This window comes from Python bivittatus, unplaced genomic scaffold, assembly GCF_059951505.1.
Source record: "Python bivittatus isolate LINGU-HERP-01145 unplaced genomic scaffold, Pbiv_v1 ctg000330_np1212, whole genome shotgun sequence".
Lineage (NCBI taxonomy): Eukaryota > Metazoa > Chordata > Lepidosauria > Squamata > Pythonidae > Python > Python bivittatus.
In genome coordinates, this window is record NW_028277058.1 from 25,404,713 (window position 1) to 25,428,179 (window position 23,467).

General features: G+C 39.3%; 1 protein-coding gene across 1 annotated transcript in view; it reads right to left on the bottom strand.

The window, feature by feature from the left end:
• PPFIA2 (PPFI scaffold protein A2) overlaps positions 1–10,062 on the bottom strand; it is a 207,179-nt gene extending 197,117 nt beyond the window's left edge. Inside the window, exon 1 of the mRNA XM_088141851.1 lies at positions 9,814–10,062. Within this exon, the coding sequence (XP_087997977.1) occupies positions 9,814–10,062 (249 nt within the window). The remainder of the gene's footprint in view (positions 1–9,813) is intronic.
• Positions 10,063–23,467: the final 13,405 nt, after the last annotated feature.

The window sequence follows — 23,467 nt, forward strand, 5'->3', positions numbered from 1 at the left end:
TAGAATATTATTTATTGAATCATATAAAAACAACAGTATTAAACCCATTAGATATTAACATAAATATATATTTGATGAAAAAAACTCTACATTTTAACAAATAAAAAATAATACTGAAAAGGGTGACACTGTTTTAAATTGAAGTATCTTCAATATCTGGCAAATAATTTTTATTTTGTGAACCCCTGAGAAGGTCTTGGGGGACCGCAGGGATCGTTGGAGCACACTTTAAGAAACACTGCCCTGGAGGGTTTGTTAGACTCCATGGAAAAATGTCAAACAGTCTGGTAAGAGAGTGGAAGAGTCATGGTCAATGTAATTATTATATTATAGTGAGTTCTCTATTTGTAGATTAATATTAATTGAACATTCGAAACATACAAAATACAGTTTCAATTATATAAATAAGATTTTTATTCTCCATGGACTTAATATGCTAAAAGTATTATCTTATAACAAAAGCAAAAAAGCAACTTGGCAATGATAAAACCGCTGTCTTTCCTAAATCCCTTGGCTCCTCCCCAATTTCCCTCTTCCACCACCACAAGGGATCGATTGTTTCTACTCATTTAAGAGGTGTCCTGTACAATGAGGCTGGAATCCAAGTTGCATCCAGCATGCTCACCTTTTTGAAGATGGAGCATTACTATCTAAGTAGTGCAGTTGGAGTCTTCCAAATCATAGGTACCCCAGTGCGCGCAGACACCTTTCCCTGCTGCTGCAATATTTTAACTTAATTTTGATTGGGGGGGGGGAACAAGTGGTCAGAGTGCTTAAAGTGATAGTCTGCCTTCCATCTGCCTGCCATCTTTTCCATGGATGGACTCAGAAAGAGTCACAGGAAGTAAAGCCAACAAATGTCTGCCAGCCAGCACTTCACTCTGAAGTGCTACCAGCTCTTTGAGAGTGGGAGGAGCTTGAACAGACTTCGCTGCACAGGGATATTTGAGCCTGGCAGTGGAGCAACCAAAGTGATGGGAAGAAGCAGCACTAGATTATTGTGAGACCAAGGAGCTCTCAAACAATACACATGGGTATAACTAAATAAGCCCTTTACAACATTGTTGTTGATTCAGAAAAGTACAAGCATAGAGAAAATATGCTAGTTACTGAATATGCACCTTTGATATTATTTTTTAAAAAGGAACCCTAGCAATTTCCTTCTAGACTGCATGTCACTTCATTGAATCACGAAAATGCTCAATAGCCAGAAAGAAAATATAAGCCTACTGTGAATGTTTTTAATGTACCCTGATTAAAATTTGATATTGATCAACTTGCATGTCCTAGGTGTCCTGAGCAACGCCATTAAATTTCCCTCCCTAGTTCATTTGTATGCCATCTCCAAAATCTGCCAAGTCTTTTTCTTCCAAAAAGGAAAACGTGTTTCTTCCAGATGAATACCAAAGTACAGATTTTCAGCAAAACCTTCAGCAGAATTAGTTACTGCAAGAAACTGCAGCTGTTGTTGCTGTGTGTGCCTTCCCCATCTTGTAGCTACTTAATGGACTTGTGAGGTGACACATTATGCCATGAATTAGAACAAGGGAAAAGAGTTTTACTGGAGCAGAACTAGTCCGACATCCTGATTGTGACGATGGCATACAAGATGCTTCTAGAAACTCAAAACAGGGTTCAAAAGCACAACTATAGAATAGCAGTGCCTTGTCTCTCACTTAACACCTCAGTCAGACAACACACTGTGATGTGTGCATTTAGCAATCTTAGGGCTGAACCACACAGTCAGTTTGCCCCAGTGCAATTTCTCACAGGCAGGAATGCAAATGTTATTATTTACCTACTCCCAGCAAACTAACCTCTGCCCATCTTTTCCTGCTACATGTCAAAACTAGCGCTTTCTGACTCGTGCTGCCCTCCAAGGCTACTTGTTTTTAACAAGTTCACCAGTGGAACAATGAAATCCTGGGCTTTTTTTTTTAAAGTACAACGATGAAACAGTGAAATGGCAGATATGTCTTTTTTAAAAAACTAAAAACAAAAAGCAAGAACAGGTGAACTTGACAATACTTCTTTTCCTCTCTAGTCCATTTGATAGCCACAGTGCTAAAACTGTGATAATTTAATTTCTTACTGGTCCATTGGTGGATGCACCAGATGGGAAAGTATCAAGGTCGGAGGAAAAATCAATTTAGGGGGCTCACACAAAAGGTATATAAATCTGCTAATGTATCAGTCAGTCAGATTAAACATAAAAAATTAGTAACATTTTAGTATCATCTGCAAAAATATATAATTGTTTCCATTATGTCCGCTCTATAGAGCAGTGCAACCCCAACTATGCTGGCAGTTTTTCTACATCCACCATCTTTTCCACTCACTCTCTTTCTTTCCCATTTACTATACTGGCCCCTAAATAACAGGAGTACTTGAAGAGAATTTATAATTTATCCCTAGAACAGCTACAAGTTATTTCCAATACGTTTGGATAAATAAATCTCTCTCTGAAAATATGCAATAATGCCTTTTTTTTCACCAGTGCACAGCAACTTTAAACTAATAGTTTTCTATACTGGAATTATAGATGGGGGAACTGCTTCTCAGAGCCCCCAAGGAAATTTACAAATTCCAATTTAAAACTTTACAGTGTGGTGAGTAGATTTCTTTTCACTAAATATTTTATACAGCCTGTTTTCCTGGTTTTGTGTTATTCCAAGAATTGTTCAAAGCTCAGTCAAGACTAATTCAGCAGCTTAAAAAATCTTGCTGGTGTATGTACATACAATATACAGGTAGCCCTCAGTTAATGACTGTACTTGGGACCGGGAACTCTCTCACTAAGCAAGGTAGCCATAAAGCAAAAAAATCACGTGACTGCACCAACTTACAACAGCAGTTCCATTTGCAGTTGTTAAGCGAATCCTACACAGTTGTTAAGCGCAATTACATGTGACCACAACTTATGACTTCCTGCTGGCTTCCCCATTGACTTTCCTTGTCGGAAGCTGCCAGTGAAGGTTGCAATTGGCAATCATATGACCGTGGGACGCTGCAACCCTTATAAATGTGTGATGGTTGCCAAGTGCCCAAATCACAATCACGTGACTGTGGGGATGCTGCGATAGCTGCAATTATGAGGACCAGCTGTAAGACTGTTCAGTGTTGTAACTTCAGTCACTGAACGAGTGGTCGCTAAGCAAGGACTACCAGTATATGGTAGATAGTAACATACATTTCATTTCATACTTTTAAAAAATCATTACTTCATGTTCCGAATATATATGCACCAGAACTAAGTCTCTGCATAAGGCAAGAACCATTATCCATGCTTCACTGTGATTCCAATAAAAGCCATTATACAATTTCTTAAAGCAGCTTTTTATACTGAAACAGCTATTCTATCAAAAGTATAACTACTATTTCACACATTATATAAATAAGATTTTGTAATAAACTAGAAATCAAGCTGTATGGTCAAGACCTGTATTTCCACCTCAGTTAAAGTTTGCTTAATCCAAGTGTTTGCTTAATCCATTATAATATGAACTCCTGTGTATAAATGTGTCTATTTGAATAACTTTTGATAGGACTGTAAATCTGATTCTATAGTTTGCTTCAGCTGCTGGTTAACAAGCATGTGAATGTACTCAATAACAATCTTTCTGGGAAAAGCTGAATACAGCTGCTACTTGATCTCACCTTGTTTTGCTAACCTCCTACTTATTACTGCTCATTGCTGTGTCAGGTCACTCCTTTAGGATAACAATGTTGTTTTCCACCCAGTTTGCCTCGTACTTTCTTCCTACTAATTCCTATAAATTGCCAGAACATCACACTGTTTACTGTACTTCCACTGAGAAATTCTGCCAATGGTTGTAAGTGAAAGTTTTGGTTTCTCCAGTTATCTGTTATCAGACCTTTACCAATAGCTTCCAAACCATTTCAGTATTACTGCCAGGAAAACTACATGGACACGTTTAGGGAGGTTAGTTAGTTATCATTTTTATCCTTTATTCCAGAAGTGAGGAGCCTATGTCCTTCTCAGTGCTGCTGTACTACAATCCCTATTATCTCTGGCCCAGCTGGTTGCTAGTTCTTATAATTCAGCAACACTTGGAGGATGACAGGTCTCTATTTCAGCTTTAATAATTATTATTTATTTCTCTCTTCTTTGGTAAAGGCCTCTGGTGCTAAATCCTATACTCAGTTCCATCTTGGTGCTGATTCATATACCTTATTTATTTACTTGCAATATCTGCATGTCATCCATTCCTGAAAACTCTGAGTGGCTAACAATAAAAACAGCATTAAAAGCCCTCAGAAACACCCAAAAGAATAATTTAGAACCCCAACAACATCATAAGGGACAAAGAAAAACATACCAAGTCAGGTTTCTACCAATGCATCCCAACTTTCTTGAATGCTTTTTTCATTCTAGATGGAAAAGCAAGGTATTAACTGCTCTTCTGAAACACAAGAGAGACCTGAGGGAAAGAGTTCCAAAGCACAGGAGCAATTGAAAATGTCCACTTCCTAGGTCCTGTCACATGGCATTCTCAAACAGACTGGACCTGGATGGAATTGACCCTGTTTGATCTGGTTGGATGGGCAAATGAGAAGAGAAAAACCAGATAACCAGATCTGGAGCCATGTAGACCCTCAGCCAGTGCCTTGAATTGCATCCAGAAGCCAACTGGCAACCAGTGTAGTTCCTGAAGCAGTGGGATCACCTGAGTGTAACAAGAAACACTCATCATTGCCTGGGCTACTATACTTTGTACCAGCTGTAGCAGGGCAGCCTCATATATAGCATGTTACAGTACTCCAGACAGGAGGATCTGCTGCATCATCAAGGCTACCTGCTTTAGAATTCTTATTTAGTCTTCAATAATAGCTCCACTTCATTGTTTATAGGGCCTCTCTGACCCAAGAGTGTTATCAGAGCTCTGGCTCTACTGTTAGGTGACTCTATGACTGAACCTAAGTAGGGAGGCAGTTTGGCATAGTAGTTAAGGCATCAGGCTAGAAACCAGGAGACTATGAATTCTAGTCCTGCCTTAGGCATGAAGCCAACTGAGTGACCTGGGCCAGTCACCCTCTCTCAGCCCTAGGAAGGAGGCAGTGACAAACCACTTCTGAAAATTTTTGCCAAGAAAACTGCAGGGACCTGTCCAGGCAGTCGCCAGTAATCAATGCTGACTCAAAGGCACCCCCCTTGCCCCCCAAAATGACTGAACCTAAAGTATTCTCTCAAAGCACCAGCTAACATTTAGGAGGACAACATGCCAGTTTAAAGCAATCACTTGAAAACAGCTCTATAATTTCTCTCATAGCAACTACCAAAGCCACAACTAAATCTCTCAAGGTCTGAGCAGTCATGTTAACAGCTGCACTTCCACAACAACAACGGCAGGACAACAATGCAACATTCACTGTGAGACAAAAATACAAGACATCAAGGGCCAAGGCTTACCATCGATGATCTTCTATATCAGGAGTAGAAGATCTATGCCATCTATGATCTTCTACATCAGGAGCAGGAAATTTTCCTGCCTCTGAGCCACTAACAGCACAGAATATGCACTTTTTATAATCAAAAAGAAATATATAAGAAGGTAAACTACATTCCAATTTGCAATTAGGGTGTAAGGTACAAATTAGGCTGGTTTAATTTCAAATTCAGATAAAATCCACAACTATAAGTACAACACTGTCCTAGGGCAGAATTTTGATCCTAAAAGGTAGAGGCCTATATGGTGGGATACACATGGCAGGTGGTCAATAAACAGAGCAAAATAAGGGCTACAACTAGTATTATCTAGATGCTGGTAGCTTTTCTACAGAACTACGGAGCTATTGAGGAGCTACTGAGATTACATACATAAGACACTTGAATCCTGCAGTGTCATATGAACATGAAATTATATTATTTCCTATGTGCAATATATTCCCTTCTTGATGCTTTTTCTTGTTTTAAATAAATACATAAAATAGTTGGAGAGAGAGGACAGAAAACCTTGTGCAAACTCATTAAAGATAATAGAACCTAGAGCTATGCTGTATCTCTCTTCCAGTTTCCCAGTCTTTACCCAAAATATTCCATCCTGTATAATTTCCTTCATTGGGCATCTAACAGTATCTCACTGACAGGACAAAGCAATTTTCTCTAGCTTTCTTCACATCCTCTTAACTTATTTTTCCTTCAAACCAACTATTTATAAGTGAAAGGCTGCTTTTACTTTTCAAAATGTAGGATCAGATTAATAGGATTTTTTTTTTTACCCTCAAGGGGAAAATACTATTGAACATCACGGAATCACCTTCAAATTTACCAGAAACACTTGTCTTATTATTTTGTTATGGCTTTTAAAGGCTGCTGAATAGAGCACAAGGAAGATTCTAATCTGCACATGCCAAGAAACCTGCTTCTGTTTTTAAGTAAGGTGAAATTGAATGACAAAGGCTATAAAGAAAAGATGAGACTATTTTACAGTGCTATAACATTTATCATCACATTTTCAAATCATTCTTCCTCTGCAAAAATTATATATACTCTTTACAAATACCATGACTGTTTGGGTTCAAAAGGAATTTATTGAAATATCTCTGCTTCCATGTATTATTATATCACTATTTTAATTATGACTTATCAAACTTTGTGTCCTCTGGCACAGAGGGGGGAAAAGTGGGGGGGAGATTGAAACTGACAAATATAGGTAGACTGGCAAATAAGCAGCAAAAATCCAGTTCAACATCCCTAATTATTTTCTGGATACTGTAATAAGTAAAAGCAGGCTGCTGCATCTACAGGTAACAGAATACTGTTAATGGAATTACAGTTAGTGCAGAATGCCCCCTCTCCTTCTCCAAATAAAATAGTGGTGCTCCGCTCTGCTCCAGCTCCCTTGCTGGAAACCTTGAAAGAAGTTATGGGAGAACGACAAGCATGAAAGGAATTCAGAAAACAAAGTATTACTGGAAAGGGCAAATGCTGGGAGTGGGATGGCTGCCTCAGAGGCTGGCTACTGACCAGAGCAGAGGGTTTGCCCATATCTCCTACCACTCCCCAGACACCCCACTGATCACACCCACAACTGATCAGGGGGACTTGCTGCCAAGCAAATGGATGACAAAGCACTGTAGACTTTACATTCCTTGAAGCTGGCATGGATTAGTGTTGGTTTAAGGAGTAAAATACCATTTTAAAACTAGCACATCTAGTGACAAATTAAAGCTGTTTCTGACAGTGTGGGGATAATATCAGGATGACACTGTGGAGCCAAGAAAAGGACTGGCACTGCTAAGGCATGACTGTGGTAAAGTGCACATGAGAACAGGGCCATCACATACAGGACCAGTCCTACAATAGGCAAAATGAACAGTTGTCACAGGCAATTGTTTCTGGGAGGCAGCTGTAAGTTGGTGAAGAAGAGAGTTGTGTATCATGCCTTCCCTGCAGCTTTCTCATGTGGTCATAATGCAGGTGTTCCATTTGCAATAATAAACAAAAATTCAGTTCAGTCAGGTTATACATGGTTCCAATAGAAAAGAATATCTGTATCTCAGGGTTTTGCTATGAAGTCCTTGGTACTCTCTGAGCTTGGTTCTTTGCTTGCAGACGTCTCATTACCTGACTAGGTAACATCACCAGTGCGAGTGAGCGTGGAGTTTGCTCCCTGTTTATATACAGTAGCAGAGGGGGTGTGGTTTTCTCCTTGGTAGTTCTTTGGTTAGGGTATTGTTTTCTGCTTGATTGTTTGCCTGGTGTTAATTCCTGCTTATCTGGATGTTGGCTGCTGGAGAGGATGTGTTCTGGTCTTTTTGTTTCCTTCTTAGCTTTTTTATTATCTCTTTTGAATGGTGTGTAAATGTGGTTTATCTCTATGTGTCTACTGATGGCTGATTTATCTGAATTGAAGAAGAAAACAACATACTACCTTTCCTGGATATCCTCATCAGCAGAGGAAACGATGGCAAATTAGAAATGCAAATCTATCGAAAAACAACCCACAGTAACCAAGTGCTCCACTACCAAAGTAACAACCCAACCTCCCACAAGAGGAGCTGTGTAAGAACATTATTCAGGCGAGTACAAACACACTGTAGCAACCCAGAACACCAGAAAAAGGAAACAGACTGCCTATACAACATCTTCCAACAAAATGGATACCCACACAACTTTATCAAAAAGTGCCTGACCACTCAACCCACTATAATACAGCCAACACAAGCGATGAAAAGAATAACACTACCATACATCAGAAACAGTTCAGAAAAAACAACAAACTATTACAACCACACAGCATTGCCATAGCACACAAACCAACTAAAGCCCTCCAAAACATCTTAAGTAAACCAAAAGACCCAGTAGCCCAAGAAGAAAAAACAGGAGTCATCTACAACATACAATGTAAGGACTGTACTAACACTATGTAGGACAGACAGGCAGAAGACTAGCAGAGTGCATCCATGAACACCAAGTAGCAGTCAGAACACACGATGAAAACTCCTTAATCTCACAACACATGGACAGACTCAACCATAGTTTCAACTGGGAAACTGTGAGCATCCTAGACCAAGCTAAATCCAAAAACGCTAGGGAATTCATGGAAGCTTGGCATTCAGACAAATCAGCCATCAGTAGACACATAGAGATAAACCACACTTACACACCATTCAGAAGAGACAATAAAAAAGCTAAGAAGGAAATGAAAAGACCAGAACACATCCACTCCAGCAGACAACATCCAGATAAACAGGGATTAACACTGGGCAAACAATCAAGCAGAAAACAATACCCTAAATAAGAAACAACACCTCCACCAACACTGGCAGGGCAAATTACTGTATATAAACAGGGAGCAAGCCCCACACTCACTTGTACTGATGATGTTACCTAGTTGGGTAAAGAAACATCTGCAAGCAAACAACCAAGCTCAGAGAGCACTAAGGACTTCACAGGTTATACATGATATGGAACCTGAGCCATCATCTTGTTGATTGCAAAACATGGATCAGACTGCTCACATACACTATAGTTTGTAAATCATGACAGAATGGCTCTTGCTACTTCTGGTACTTCCCTGATAATTGTGCTGATAATGTGCCCCTTCTGGTGCCAGTCAAACATTAAACTTTTTGCTTTGCCTTCCTGTACCTTGCAAATGCATATTTATTTATTGGATGGATTTATACACCATCTCCCTACTTTGAGGAGTACTTAAGTGGTTAGCAAAACTAAAAATAGTAAAGAAGGATCTTTCTGGAACTTTTTATGTTTTTAATGTTTGTTGTGAATCGCCCAGAGTTTCCCCATTGGGGGGAGATGGGCGGTTGAAAAATTTGGCAAAAAAATAAATAAATAAAATAAACTTATTTTGTATAACTCAATGAAACCTGATAGAGTATTACTGAAATATCTTAGTAAACAACAAAAAAAAGGGGGGCGTGCAGTTTGATTTTTAAGTGAATCCAATAATCCTGGAAGTCAGGAAAAATGCAAACTGTAGCTTAATCTCATCCATCAGGCCATAACAATTCATTTAAAATACAAAGCTATTTTTATGTATGCAAAAAGGTATAATTGCATGGTTTTCCTTTTTACTAAAGTGAATAAGAGTATTCAGTTGGGTGGTGCAAATCATAGTTGCTTCACAACATACATTAGCGTGAATGAGGCATTTCTCTTTGAATCATTAAAGCAGCCTCATCTTTTGCAAACAGAACTAGATATTTATGATACGGTACATCTAATTGTTAAGGAATCTTTCTGTCTGTGTGTGTGTGTGAGTATAAGATTAAAGGAAGAGGAAATAATGTTTATAAGTTAAGATTACAGAGAATGAATATACATACCTGGGGCAGTGCAGAATTGAGTTGTCGTTGGAGAGAATCTCTATCGTAGATTACATCTTGAAGTCGTTGCTGTGCCAGAGATAAACTTTCTTGTGTCTCTCGGAGAGTATCTAGAAGACGATCTCTTTCATCCAGCATATTCACCATCAGCTGTTCAAAATGAGAATCTGAGTCCGATCCACTGCTCTGGGACCCCCTTTGACTCATTGGGGTGTCCTCGTTTATCGTAGGCATCACTTCGCACATCATTTCTTAAAATAAAAAAAGGGAGGAGAGAAGAAACCTTTCAGTACAAAGGCATCCAAAAGTTTTTATTTATTTTACACACACACACACACACACACAGAGTAACTGGAAATTGGTTCCATGTTATTCATTGCCTTGTACTATAATTTTTTTGTTTTTGACCATTACATCAAAAGCTGCCCAGCACTGTAAAAAAAAAAGTATCATAATGCCATGATTTCTCTATGTGTATCTCTTTCAGGACAGTTCTATGCTTAAATCTTGACTGGCACAGAATACATTGTATTCTGAAAACAAGGCAGAGTTTGTTTTTTAATTAAGGTGGTTTTTTCACCTGATTTTAATTGCTCCCCTCAATACTTTGTATATCATTTGTGCCAGTGCCTATAGTGCCAGTGCATTAACAACTTGCCTAGGACTTCTATGCAGAAGAATCCATTGTCAACCTTGAGCTGAAGAAGATCAAGCTTCCCTTCACAGCAGTTTTTCTAGGGTAGACAGTAATCCTCCAGTCAGGTGAGGTTTTCCAGGAAAGCTAACTGCCTTCCACATAATGTCTTCCTGAGAATGGGCTACAGGGCAAGCCAGAAACATTTCCACCAAACTGATTTGTTCAAAGATTGTTACAGTCTGCCCTGGGGGTTATTTTTGTAAAGGCAATTAACATCAACATTATCATCACATCTCTTTTAGATATCTGATGCAGTGCAATAAAAGCTAATTTCACAAATCTAATATGTAGTTAGATTCTTCTTAATAAACATTTATGGTTAATATCTTAGATATTCTATATTTAGTTATGCAGATTAACCAAATATATGAAAAAAATCAGAATATACTATATTTTATCTTAGCTGTCGTTATTAAAACCGTTAAAATATATGTAAATATGAATTAGACTCACAAACCCTAAACCAATTATATGACCAACAAGAAGCAAAATACCCTGTCCCTCTCTGTAAAGAGCCACATCAAGAACAACTGGAGTTGGGCATTGCAAAGACATAATTTTGGTTTGAAATATTATTCACCCCTTGCTGATGTTCCATAGCATGAAAAAACATGTTCTGGTTTGTACATGGTGCTAAATCATAATGTAATTCATTTATTTTTGTCTTAGTATGATGTATGAGCTCACTGATTATGATTTAATGTTATATGTGAATTAGATTATCATTATATATAACAAACTATGGTTAAATTATGGCTATGATTCACAAAGCCATTTAGAAGATAGGTATATCTTGTTTTAAGCTTTCATCCAAGTTATCTGGAAAGGGCTTTATTTTTAGAATCCCACTCACTTTGTGTCCAAGAGACCTTAAACATTTGTAAACATCTGAAGGCCAAGCAACTTATAATATGAGACCCTGCACTCCATTTCCAGCTGCACCAATTCAGGACAAGACCAGTTCAGGGGTAGCATATAATCTGCAGAACTTCTGTCAATCTGAACATCAACTGAAGTGGCTCCTCCTATTACAAGGCTTATCTTTCAAACCAGGATCATTTTATCCTGCCTGATGCCACTGATTTTGCTGTTCTAGCCTATATTATATGCCAGGGTGAATAATCTTCCCAAGGCTTTGATGCAACCCCACCTCCAGAGTCCCTTCTCATTTGCTTTACTTTTTAAACACTTTTCTTCACTGATGACCTGATGAGCTGAGTGTGTGTAACTTTTCTGAAATATCCTTCAATGTTTAGGGGAGAAGGAAAACAACTGAGTCAGGTCACTGGTGAATTTAGTTCAGATCAAGGATCAGATCCTGTTAGGTTCAGATTCTCAAACTCAGACTAACTTGACCAGCCTGCAGAGCCTCAATAAAGCCCTGCCCTTTTCTTCGAAGTCATTCACTTTTGCTTGCATTTCATCCTTTCCTCTTGAGGAGAGAGAGCAGGCATGGGCAAAATTAGCATTAGCCAATCCTGTTCATCCCCATGCTGAAATGATGGCCAGTTTGATTCTGCACTGCTTATGGCTCATAAATCCTTTTCAAAGGAAAAGGACGGAACCAGAACCCCTCAATGGAAGAGAAGAAAGATGTAATGTTTACTAAATGATTTGTTAAATTATATCCTGCCTTTCCTCCAGGAGCTCAAGGCAGTGTACATAATGCTCCCCCCTCCCATTTCCCCCCCCCCAAAACAACCCTATGAGTTAGGTTGGACTGAGAAAAAGTGACTGGGCCAATGGCACCCAGTGAACTTCCAGGGCTGACATTGGACCTGAATCTAGGTCTCCCCAATCCTACTTTCCATATTACACAAGCTCAATTACTCTCTCCCCTTGTTGCAAACAAAATATGAATGGTATCAAGGCAGACATTTTGCCCATGGAATGGGGATTTTCTCTTTGTAAAAAAGACTTCATCCATAAATAATCTGGCCTGCTAATATAGGTGGGAGCGCCTGAATTTGACATTCTAATTGAATAGGACATACTTTGGCCTTGCCCACTCTCATCTCATGCAATGAAAAGTTCAAATTACTTCAGTACTGATTCTAGAAATCTGCTACAATTCTCACCCAGAACTGCATCAGAAATTTCAAAAGGGTAAGACCAGGTTGCTGGATTTTTAGCTGGAATGGTTCATCAGAAACATATTTGTGATGTTAACTGTTCCAATGTGTGTGTTTTGATTAGGAGAAAACGTACACATTATTAAACAAGCGAAAATAATTTTGGAATTGCAGGCTATACTATACTACTGAGTTGCAGCCCAGGGGTTCTCAAACTGTGGATCATGACCCTTTTTGGGTTGCAAAAAATTGGGGGAGGTAAACAAAAATTGTGAGGCTCATACACCCAAAGCAGAATTACTGCTGGAATCAGCTTCTAATCTGCCTGGACAAGCTGGCAGCTGGCTCATCCAAAAAAAAGCCAGAAGAATTCTGATAGGGCTTCAGCTTTACGCACAGAGAATCTGTTAAGGGCTGAATCTGGCAAGGTGGAAGCCAACAGTTGCCAGGCTAGAGAGAACCATAACATAGACATGCCTAAGTCACCAAAGGCCATCAAACTGTCAGTTAACCTAGGAAGGCAAAAGGATAAAGCCCAGAATGTAAACTCTGGAACACAGAAGTATGTAAAATTGCTCACTTCTTTGCATTTCAGAGAAGAAACCATAAGTGTACACATGATTACAGTTTTGCCTGGAATACAGAGTCTAATCGAATGAAGTTGTGTCTGAGGATAAATCTATATCTGAATTAGGGGTTAAATATCTGGAGAGCTGAGATTTACTGCCAAGCTCTGCTGTGAAGCTTGACAAGATTGATTTCAGAACTTATTCCTAGGCCATCTGCATAAACTACTAGCCAGCTTGTCCAAGAATAGCCCAGAACAAGATCTGAAAGGGCTCTGGATTTAGGTATGCAGGGACAATGGCTTGCATGCATGAAACTGTACCACCATCAAAACTTCATTTCTACTTTGGGCTCGCCTAGGCAAACAAGCAGAAAAGCCCATAGGGAATTTTGACAGATGGCAATACTTATTAGTCCAGCCAGGTGTTTCTCAACCTTCACAACTTAAGACATGTGGACTTCCACTCCCAGAATTCTGGGAGTGGAAATCCACAGGTCTTAAAGTTGCCAAGGTTAAGAAACACTGGGCTAGCCATTAGTCCCAACTATCCACCAATCAAAGCCATATTATGATTGAGTAATGGTTTCCTAACTGTTGGTGACTTCCAGTATGACATCTAGTATATTGATGATCTTTGGAATTTCCGCAGAAGTGTAGTATTAGTGAAGTTAGTGAAGTTATTACTCTAAGGAGAAACAATAATTTATATTATATTTATTAATATGATTTTTTAAAAATGCAATTATATTTCTTGTGTGACTGTATATCATTAGCCACTTTGAGCATAATTTTATGACAGAAGCAGCTAATAACTTTAATATATATTTAATGTGCATTCTTCTTCAATACAAACAACTATACTTCAATACTTTGTGGCTATTAATTTGTTTATAGACAAAAGCAGTAAGATGGATGTAAGATATGAATCAAAGTATTTTCTTTCCTATTGTATAACTTCTCTACAAAGAGCTAGTGCTGATGTATTGTCGAAGGCTTTCACGGCCGGAATACAATGGCTGGTGTGAGTCTTCCGGGCTGTGTGGCCGTGTTCTGGAAGTTTTGTTTCCTAACGTTTCGCCAGCATCTGTGACCGGCATCTTCAGAGAGCAGGAGCACAGATGCTGGCGAAACGTTAGGAAACAAAACTTCCAGAACACGGCCACACAGCCCGGAAGACCCACACCAGCTAGTGCTGAGTTTAAAAAAAAACACACTCATTATTCTATTGTCTATCTTCACTATTATTCTGGGAGAAAAAGGAATAGCTGAACTATTAATTGCTTTAGTATTGATGTCATTTCTATCTGTTCTCTGGTGTTCTTATATATTGATGATATTATGGCTACCCTTGATAATTATGCAATGTCATTACCAAAGCCTATTGAAGTCATCCAGCAATATGGTTTATACTCTGGTTATAACATTAACTGGAACAAGTCTAATCTGTTGCCTTTGGGATCTGTTATCTCCACAGATTGCTGCAAGAGATTAGGATTTACAATTTATACAGACTCTGTAAAATATTTGGATTAACATCTTTCTCAAAATATATCACAGTATTGAATTAAATAAGTCTAAATGTATAAATGCAATTTCAATAGATATAATTCAATGGTTAAACCTCCTGTTAAGTCTTTGGGGCAAGATTAATGTTATCAAAATGAACATTAGATCAAGATTAATGTATATAAGAGGGATTCCAATGCTAATTCCTATTAGATATTTTACAGAGATAAGTTAATGAGAATTTTTTAATGGCACACTAAAGCCCCTAGAATATCTTTGTCAAATTGAGGCTACCTTATGATGATGGTGGCTTTAACTCACCAGATTTTCAACTGTATTGCTGGGCTTTTATTTTAACTTCTATATTGTTTTTGGAATGAGACTTTTTATGATAATTCTATTTGGGCCCATTTGGAGAACAAATGAGTAACACATTTGAAATATTGGCATGTTTTAGGGCCTAGATATACTACCCATGATCTTCATTTTCTGTCTTGAAAGCAGCAGACATATTTGGTTTAATAGGTAAATGGCTACATTTTGATCCTGAATCACGTGATAAACTGTATTCACATGTAGAATAATCCAAATTTGAAAATAGTGGGCAAGTTGTTTTATTAGAATGCTTGGACTAAACAAGGGATCAATTCTTTAAATAAGTTGATTTCTAATGCCTGTTTTAAAGAACATGTACTAATTAAATAACATGGCGCAGATGCTTTAGCAACCTCTGAGGTACCTGCAACTTTAGGTTCCTTAAAAGATGTACCACTTGAACAGAAACCAACAATTCAATTAGAAAGAATCAGAAGGTAAATGAAAGTTAGGATTAGTTATATATCTGAATTTTGGAATAAAGAATTAGAATAGCCCATTTTGGAGAATAAATGTGGATAAATGATTTGGTCTTATCCAGCTATAGTTTTGGTTTGGTTTCAAATTACTACACACACACACACACACACACACACACCACACACACACGTCAATAACATCTGGGGAAAAATATTATGGTTAAGGCTCTCAATGGGATATTGAACTATATTTCTAAAATGTGGAATTTGTCATCTAACGAAGGGCTTTGGCTCTATCAAGCCTGGGGCACAGCAAAGAGGATAATTTTATATAATTGGAAAGAAACTTACTCTCCTCATTTTAAGGAACAGATCTAGGATATGAGATTATCAGTTTTTTGAAAAATCTTTGTATTCTAAAAATGAGAAGATGACGCAATATGTCAGTACATACAGTTTCAACAATAAACTTAAGCACTGACTTAACTTTATATTGCTCTCTATAGTTACATGGGTTTTTCTGTCAATTACTTTTTCCTTTTGTCACATTTAGTTTAATTCACTATAACATGAACTATAACCTTCTCTTTTACTCACTGTATAATAATGTCATTTTTTTCTCTGTTGGTGATATAGTATTTACTTATTTATTTCACTAATTAAAAATCAAGACCACCACAAAAAATTTTTTAAAAAAATCTGCAAACTCTGAACTTGCTGATTTTTTTTTTCTTTAGTAAACTCATTTTCTACTGTAACACTACATTATCCAGCTTTAACCTTGGTATGCTTGTTTTGCCTAAGGACAGAAACAAATTTAGCTTTACATCTGGTACTTTCAAAAAATAGGGAAATAACAACCATTTCCTTATTTTTTCATACCAGTGAGCTCTGCACCAAGTAGAACCCTATGAAGCAATAGAATATAGATGTGGCTTGGGAACATCTTTTTTTTTTTTGCTTCCATATCTTTTTCTGGTGTTATCATTTGGCCTGATACAAACTTTTTGAAAACTCAAAAGCATGTACAGTATATTATTTTATAAACTTGAGTTGGTTTAGTAAAGTTATTGTCTTAATGGGTTTTTTATTCCCCTTATAGTCTTAATGGCTACTTTTGTTTTTACAAATGGAAAGGTCGATGGTTAAGTCTATTATTTGTTACTATTCGCACACATACGCACAAACCCTCCAAAGCATTTTCTCAGGGCATTTTACCCATTATTTAAAGACATGTTTAAAAATGAACTAAATAAAAAATGTGGAATTTCTCATAACAGTCATCTTTAAATTAAGAAAACAAAAGACATTTTTAAAATCCATTGATACCCTGGAATCTTAAAAGTTACACTCCATTATAATGAATAATTTTGCCATATGATTCAGTGAGAAATGCATTTTAACAAGGTATTCATGCCTTAACAAAGATTGTATCTGAATATAGTAAATAAAGATTTTATAAAAGATAATTTGATAATTAATCAATAATAATAATAATCAAGACAAAGGCACCCTTTTGGGGGGTACCTTCATTTTAAACTATTTTACAACGGAGGGATAGACTTTTATAAATATAGGCAAGGAAAAAAGTCTTTATTTATCTAACAATGCAACATTACTTCCTTTCTTCTACACAGTCAGGTATCTATATTCAATCTGACTGAATGTGTCAACAATTCCCATGAAAATGTGAAATACACAAAAATCTGTACTCAAACATCTCCCAGATGTTTTCTATGTATGCCTAAAAATTTACACGTTTTAAAGTCAAGTTGGAATAGCCTAATGCAGACACACACAAAGGTCACAAGCCATCCTATTTGGATGACCCTCACTGCAACACTGAAGATGCACGTGCTCCCCCTCACTCAGGCTGAATGCAGCAAGCAGCAGCCAAATTTTTTATATGATGAATTTTGCAGCCACCACTGCAAAACATGTTTCATGAATAGATATCCCGCAAATATAAAGATCTGACTGTAACATAATTCACCTCAGTAATAACCTCTTATTAAAAGCTGATCATTGGATACATAGCTTCATTTTTTATGAGATAACTGATTAGCACACTCACATTTTTTGATGAGATAGCTGATTAGCACACTCATATTAAAAATTACAAGCCTGCAGGATGTGGCTTTTAAAAACAGCTTTGGCCAAAGCTAATGTAGCAAAGGCTCTGCAGTTCCTGATGTAAAATCACTTTAATCCTACCACTTGTCTTTTAATATAAAAAATTTGAATGCAAAAAACACATGGTTTGGCAAAGTATTTTATGTTCAAAAATTAAATTACAAAATAAGCCATGAAATTAAATCTGACATAAAATTGAAAAAAAAACAGTGAGTATTTGCAGGACTACAATGATGAACTAGCTATATTCAGGACTTTCATATTAATTTGAGTATCTAATCCTACTTCATAGAAATCTTGATTTAATGAAGATCTCATGGAAGTAATGTTCCTTTCACAATGTTCAACTTTTGGAAGTCCCAAGAGAGATATCAGCAGACTGGGGATAAATCAAAGATTTGTATGAAGACAGTTCTTTTTAAAAATGGGAAAACAAATCATGAGAAAAAAGGAGAAGAAAACCAAAGAGTTCTTCCTCGCAGCCATGTTAACACGCATCCTTCTCATACTTGCATTAGCAGAAAAGTATGCTTATATAAATTGTCCTGCCCCATGCCTGATGCTTAATGTGTCTCAGCAACAATGCAAGCTAGTCACTCTCTCCTAAGAAAGTTAATGCAGACAGTTTTAAGGAAGTGACTGGTGGATTTCCAAGCTACTTTTCCCATCCCACCCAGTGACACCTGCCTCAAGAAAAAACACCACCAATCACTTTCCATAACATGTGGTGGAGTTGGATTGGAGGACCCCAATCATGCCAGACAACATACCATCTTTCAAGTTGCCTGAATGAACCCAGGTCTTTCTATATTATGATAGGCCACTACAGTATTCCACTGTCAATACTAAAAAATATCCCAGCTGCAGATCAGTATGGTGGAAAAGAATCTGGTGTGGAATGGGAGTGAGCTCACAGACAGAACTTCCTGACCATTATGTGCCCCTCCTAAACCCAATGACCTGTCAGCTGGGCTAGTATTTCTTTTCTTCTGGAATAGACACTGCAATATTGACCTTTTGGAAGACTGGTATTTCCATATCAAGATTAAAAAAAAAAATTTAAATCCTGGCTAACAGGTCAGTGAAACTTAGGAGGGTTGTGGGATGAACTAGGAGGAAGCTCTGTTGATGTGTTCCATCCCAACTGATAGGTCAGTTTTATTTTATTTTAGTTTGACATGGGAATATTCAACTTTCCTGAGACCAGCATTTCCATGAGCAACAGTAAATAAATCAATAAACCCAGCTGACAACTCAATAAGGCACAGGAGGAAAGTAGGATGAAATTGGTGACAGTGTTGTGCCTGTGAGCTCCACACTGTTTGACAGGTCAGTTTTATTTATTCATTTTTGACACAGGAATTATTGATATTATAGAAGACCAGCATTCTAGGGGGTTGCATATATATTACAGTACATGTACACACACATACACATATATCACAACTTGGCTGACACTGGAGGAGGGTTTGGGGTGGAGTAGAAATGAACTCATAGAGACATCAATAGAACTCCCTCCCACTTGGTCCCGAATGCCTCCTACACCCCACCAATCTGTCAGATGTTGTTTGTTTTTTTTACAAGAGTTTTTTTTGGGGGGGGCAAAGGAGAAGTAGCATGGAGTATCCCAGAAAAGGGAATTCCTATTTGGCTGTAACCCTGATGAAAAATTTAGCACTCTCCAACTTTTTTTATTACAGATACCTTTTCTTGAATAAAATTCCCAACATAATGAAGCTCTGCTATTGTCCATGTAGTCCAAACAGACTACTCTGGCAGGTAGTGAAACAACAGTACCCTTCCCAGTCCAGCAACACCGGATGTTTTTTTTAAACTGGAAATGCCAAGGATTGAATGCTATACTTTCTATTAACAAACATATGCTCTATTCATCAAGGATATAGTAGCCCAACATTTGTTTTATCAAAATATAGTTTGATAAAATTATAAAAGTCTAACTTTATAAACCCCTGTAGTTCACTGTGAAAAATATCTCTAAGTCCACAGTTGATGCAGTAACATTAATTTGTGTAGCAAACTCTTAAGTTCAGCGACTTGTTTTAGAATGGCAAAGATCTAAATAAACACAGTACAACTTGTGTTGTCCATGGTTACCCTAGGAAACCAAATGAATATATGTTCTAGTTTTTTATTATTATTATATTCTGTTGGTCTTGTTTGTGGGGTATTGTCCTTTTGGGTAAGCTGCCAAGAGTCTCATTAGATTGAAGTGGGATAGAAATCTAATAAAAAAAATAAATATTCCAAAGCAGTCTGATCCCAGTACCTTTTTGTACTTCTAAATGCACATCACCCTGAATTGTATATTTCTATTCTAAATCAATCTTTATTCTATTTGAACCTAGAAGGGAAGGGGGGAAAAAACTTATCTAGTACTCTTTATGTTTTGACTCCACCCATCAGATTCTTTTGATATTAGACACTCCCAGTCAAAGTCCCAAATCTGAAGGTTAATATTAGTTCACCTCCTCTGAATTAATACCAATTTTCTCTCCAGTTCTCTTGCATTGGTTCTCCATTTGCTCATCAGTCTTATTCTTCTATATTGTATGGTAGGAGGTAGGAAGAGCACTTGGTGAGCGCAACCAAAAGCTTAACAAAGGAATCCTAATTAGACAACAGTTCAAATACAGTTCACCTTCAAGGCTCCCAAATTTAGAAGAATATATATTGTATATACAGTATGGTATTTGTAGATGTATGTATGGCTTCTACTAATAAAGTGGTTTTCCCTTTTATTTTCAATCCTCAAATCTGTGAAGTATTTAGTTCTGTATTCCTGGGAAAGAAAACTTAATTACACACTTTGGCAACATCATTGTCATCACCGCCCCCTTTATGGCCTGATCTGTGCCAGCTGTGACATCAGCTGTTAGCACCGTCCCATACCACCTTCTTGTACTTCACTCCAGCCACCCCTATTTTAAACCCCTAGGTAGCTCTTTGGATGATGCCCCTGAAGCCACCAGTTCATCCTTACAATGCCCCCTCCCGGATTCCAGATGCTCGTGGCTACACCTCACTTCACCCAGGAAGAGCAATTCCATAAGGAGAATCTGTGCCATTGTCTGACTTGCACTGCATGCGTATTCCTCCTCCTAGTTAACTCCTTCCCTTCCATGAGCTTTCAATGGAGCTGTGAGATCACCTTTAAATTAAAAAAGGGGGGACGGTGTGTGTGGGGGGAGCAGTTTCACTCTCTTCTCCAACCCAAATTAGGAGTAGCAGCAGCAGCAGCTCTGGGTATAAAGAACTGAGTCTTGCTTCTGGCATTTTCTTCAGTATCCAGAAACCCAGCCCATCATCCAAAGAAGCAAAACCTAAGTTGGTTTATCAGATATTACATCTAGCATAACCCCGTTCTCACCCCCCACCGAAAGAACCTTTACGAGAGCCTCCTCCCGCAAAATAATCCTCGCAAAAGCGTTTGCCCGCCGGCTTTGGCAGCGGAGGGCTGTGCCGCCGGCGAGGCAGGTCGCAATACCTAATGCTCGTTCTTCTTCCCGGGTCTTCAGGGAATCGGTGCCAACGGCGGCTTCTGTTTCTCCCTCTTTGCCTCTGACGGGCGCACATTCACCCACAGCTGGGCGCTGTTCAACTCGCCTCCCTCGCAAGGCTACTGCGGACGCCGCCACTCCTGCTCCGAGAAGACGCCGGAAGCCCACCCAGCCCCCTTCGGCCGGCAGCAGGAGCAGTTCGGCGGCACCTCAGCATTTTCTCCTGTCACTTCGTTGGCAGCAGCAAAGGGGAAACGGCCATGAGAAAAAAATGGCATATTACAATTTTTGCTTTGAGAAGCAGAGCTCGGTTGAGACCATTGTTAGGAGGACCAGAGGGGGGGAAGCGGCTCTTAAAGCTCCAGCAGCCCTTTTTCCTGCCTGGGGTGGAAACTCACCGGATTAAGAAGGGAGGGGCAGCCAAGCAACGGGGAAGGAACAAGGGGGCTGCTTTTCTTGGAATACAACTTTACGGAACCGCTTGTTCTTTCGCATGTCTTTCTAAAGGGAGTCCAAACTGACTAGTAATAAGGAGGAGGATGCGAGGTTTTCAAAATGGCATAAAGAGGTCTGATAAATGATTGCTTTAAAAGAAGGTGAAGCCCGGAGAAGCTATTTTACACGCTCATGCAGGCGTTCTGAGAAATAACCCTCATTTGGCTAGAGACTCAGTGCCACGTTACTCATTCGGTTCAGAAGCAGCGCTGCTATCGTGCACACAGCTGTTCCGAAGTAGATCCTAAGCCATTCGGCGAGAGATTTCCTCTCGGTTCAGTTAAACATAGGATTGCCACGTAAATCTCACTGCAGCCAGAGAAACTGATTTACCAATAAGCGTGCAGAGAACGGTAGATTTACAGCGCAGCCTTGCATGCGTTTAGTGAGGAACCACACGCGGTCCACGGGAGTTTACTCAAAGCCCGAGGACTGCCTTGCGGGCGGACTGCGTCATTCCAAAGAGCACCGAACTGAAAATCCTCATTGGCTTGAGGCGCCTTCGTCGAGGACAGACCGGTCCTCTGGGAAATCATTCCCTTCCCCAAAAGGAATCAATCGCGATCTTCTCCTCAGGTTGCTGGCAAAGGGCACCAAAGTCAGATCCAGGCACCTCGTGTTAAAGATCGAAGCGACACACTAAGAGCTGTTTTTTCTCATTTTAGACCCAGGCGTCTCTCTCCCCTTCCCGCACACTCTCTGATTTTGATCTTTGTGTGTAGTTAACCCTGCGTGAATAAACATTCCCCAAGAGGGGCTCAGAACGACACGGCGATCGCGTGGACCTTATCCGAGATTTGCCAGAGGAAGTTCCCTCCGCCCCTGGAATGATAAGCGGCTACCGGGTGAAATCACGCCTGCGGCTCCCTGGCTAGCCGTCCTCTGACTCGCGCGAGGCAAGAAACTTGCTGAGAAGGCGGCAGGTACGCCGGGCCGGGCCGGGCCACGCCCGCGCAGCGAGTGTGGCGGCAGCAGGGCGCCCTGAGAAAGGCTCGAAAGGCGGGGAGGCAGGTGTCTGCCTCTCCCCTGGTCGGAGCGGGATTTCCCCTAGAAGCTGCCGCAGTGGTTTCCCCCAGCTCTGAAATAAATTCTGAAGTAATCTCGTCGGCTTCTCTTTGCCTTACGCACAAACAGTTCCCCTGATGCCGCCGCCTTTGCACAGCTCGCCCAGCCTTAATTCTCTGCCATCCAGCTTCCCCTTCCCAAAGGACACCAGCGCACACTCGGGTACTTATTAGAGAACAGACGCCCAGCTCAAACGGCGGCAGCCCGCCTGCGGCTCCACAACGCATTACCCCTTGTTCTTCCGATGGCGGGAAGAGAAAATGCGAAAAAGACGCCCTTCTTTTGGATTGCTGGCTCTGCTCGAAGTATGGGGTAGATATTGCCCAGTTTCTTGCTGGAAACTCTTTGCTGTTGACCCCCAAATTATTTGTAATCCTCCAGATGGATTTGATTCCAACTCTTACTACTCCAGGGAGTCCCATAAGTTTGGTCACTGGTGGTGATGGGGAGACAACATTTTGGAGAACACTGGATTGCTCATTGGTATAGTTATTTGAAAGGGGTGGGGAAAAGTACTCAAAACATTTCTATGAATGTGTAACACACAATAAAAGCATTCAATATTGGGCTTCTTGTGTCTGGACATGCATCAAGCTGTACCTGGTTTACATAGCCTGTTAAGCTATAGTTTGCTAAATCATAGTTATTGAATATGCCCCAATTGGCCAGGTTCACACATCACATTATGTAATAAATTATAAATCATAGTTTACAGATCACCATGGTTGGATTTGGACAACATCTACAAAAAAGGCAAACACCCCAAGGACTCCACAAGGCAAACAGTGCAGTTTAGCACAGCCCTA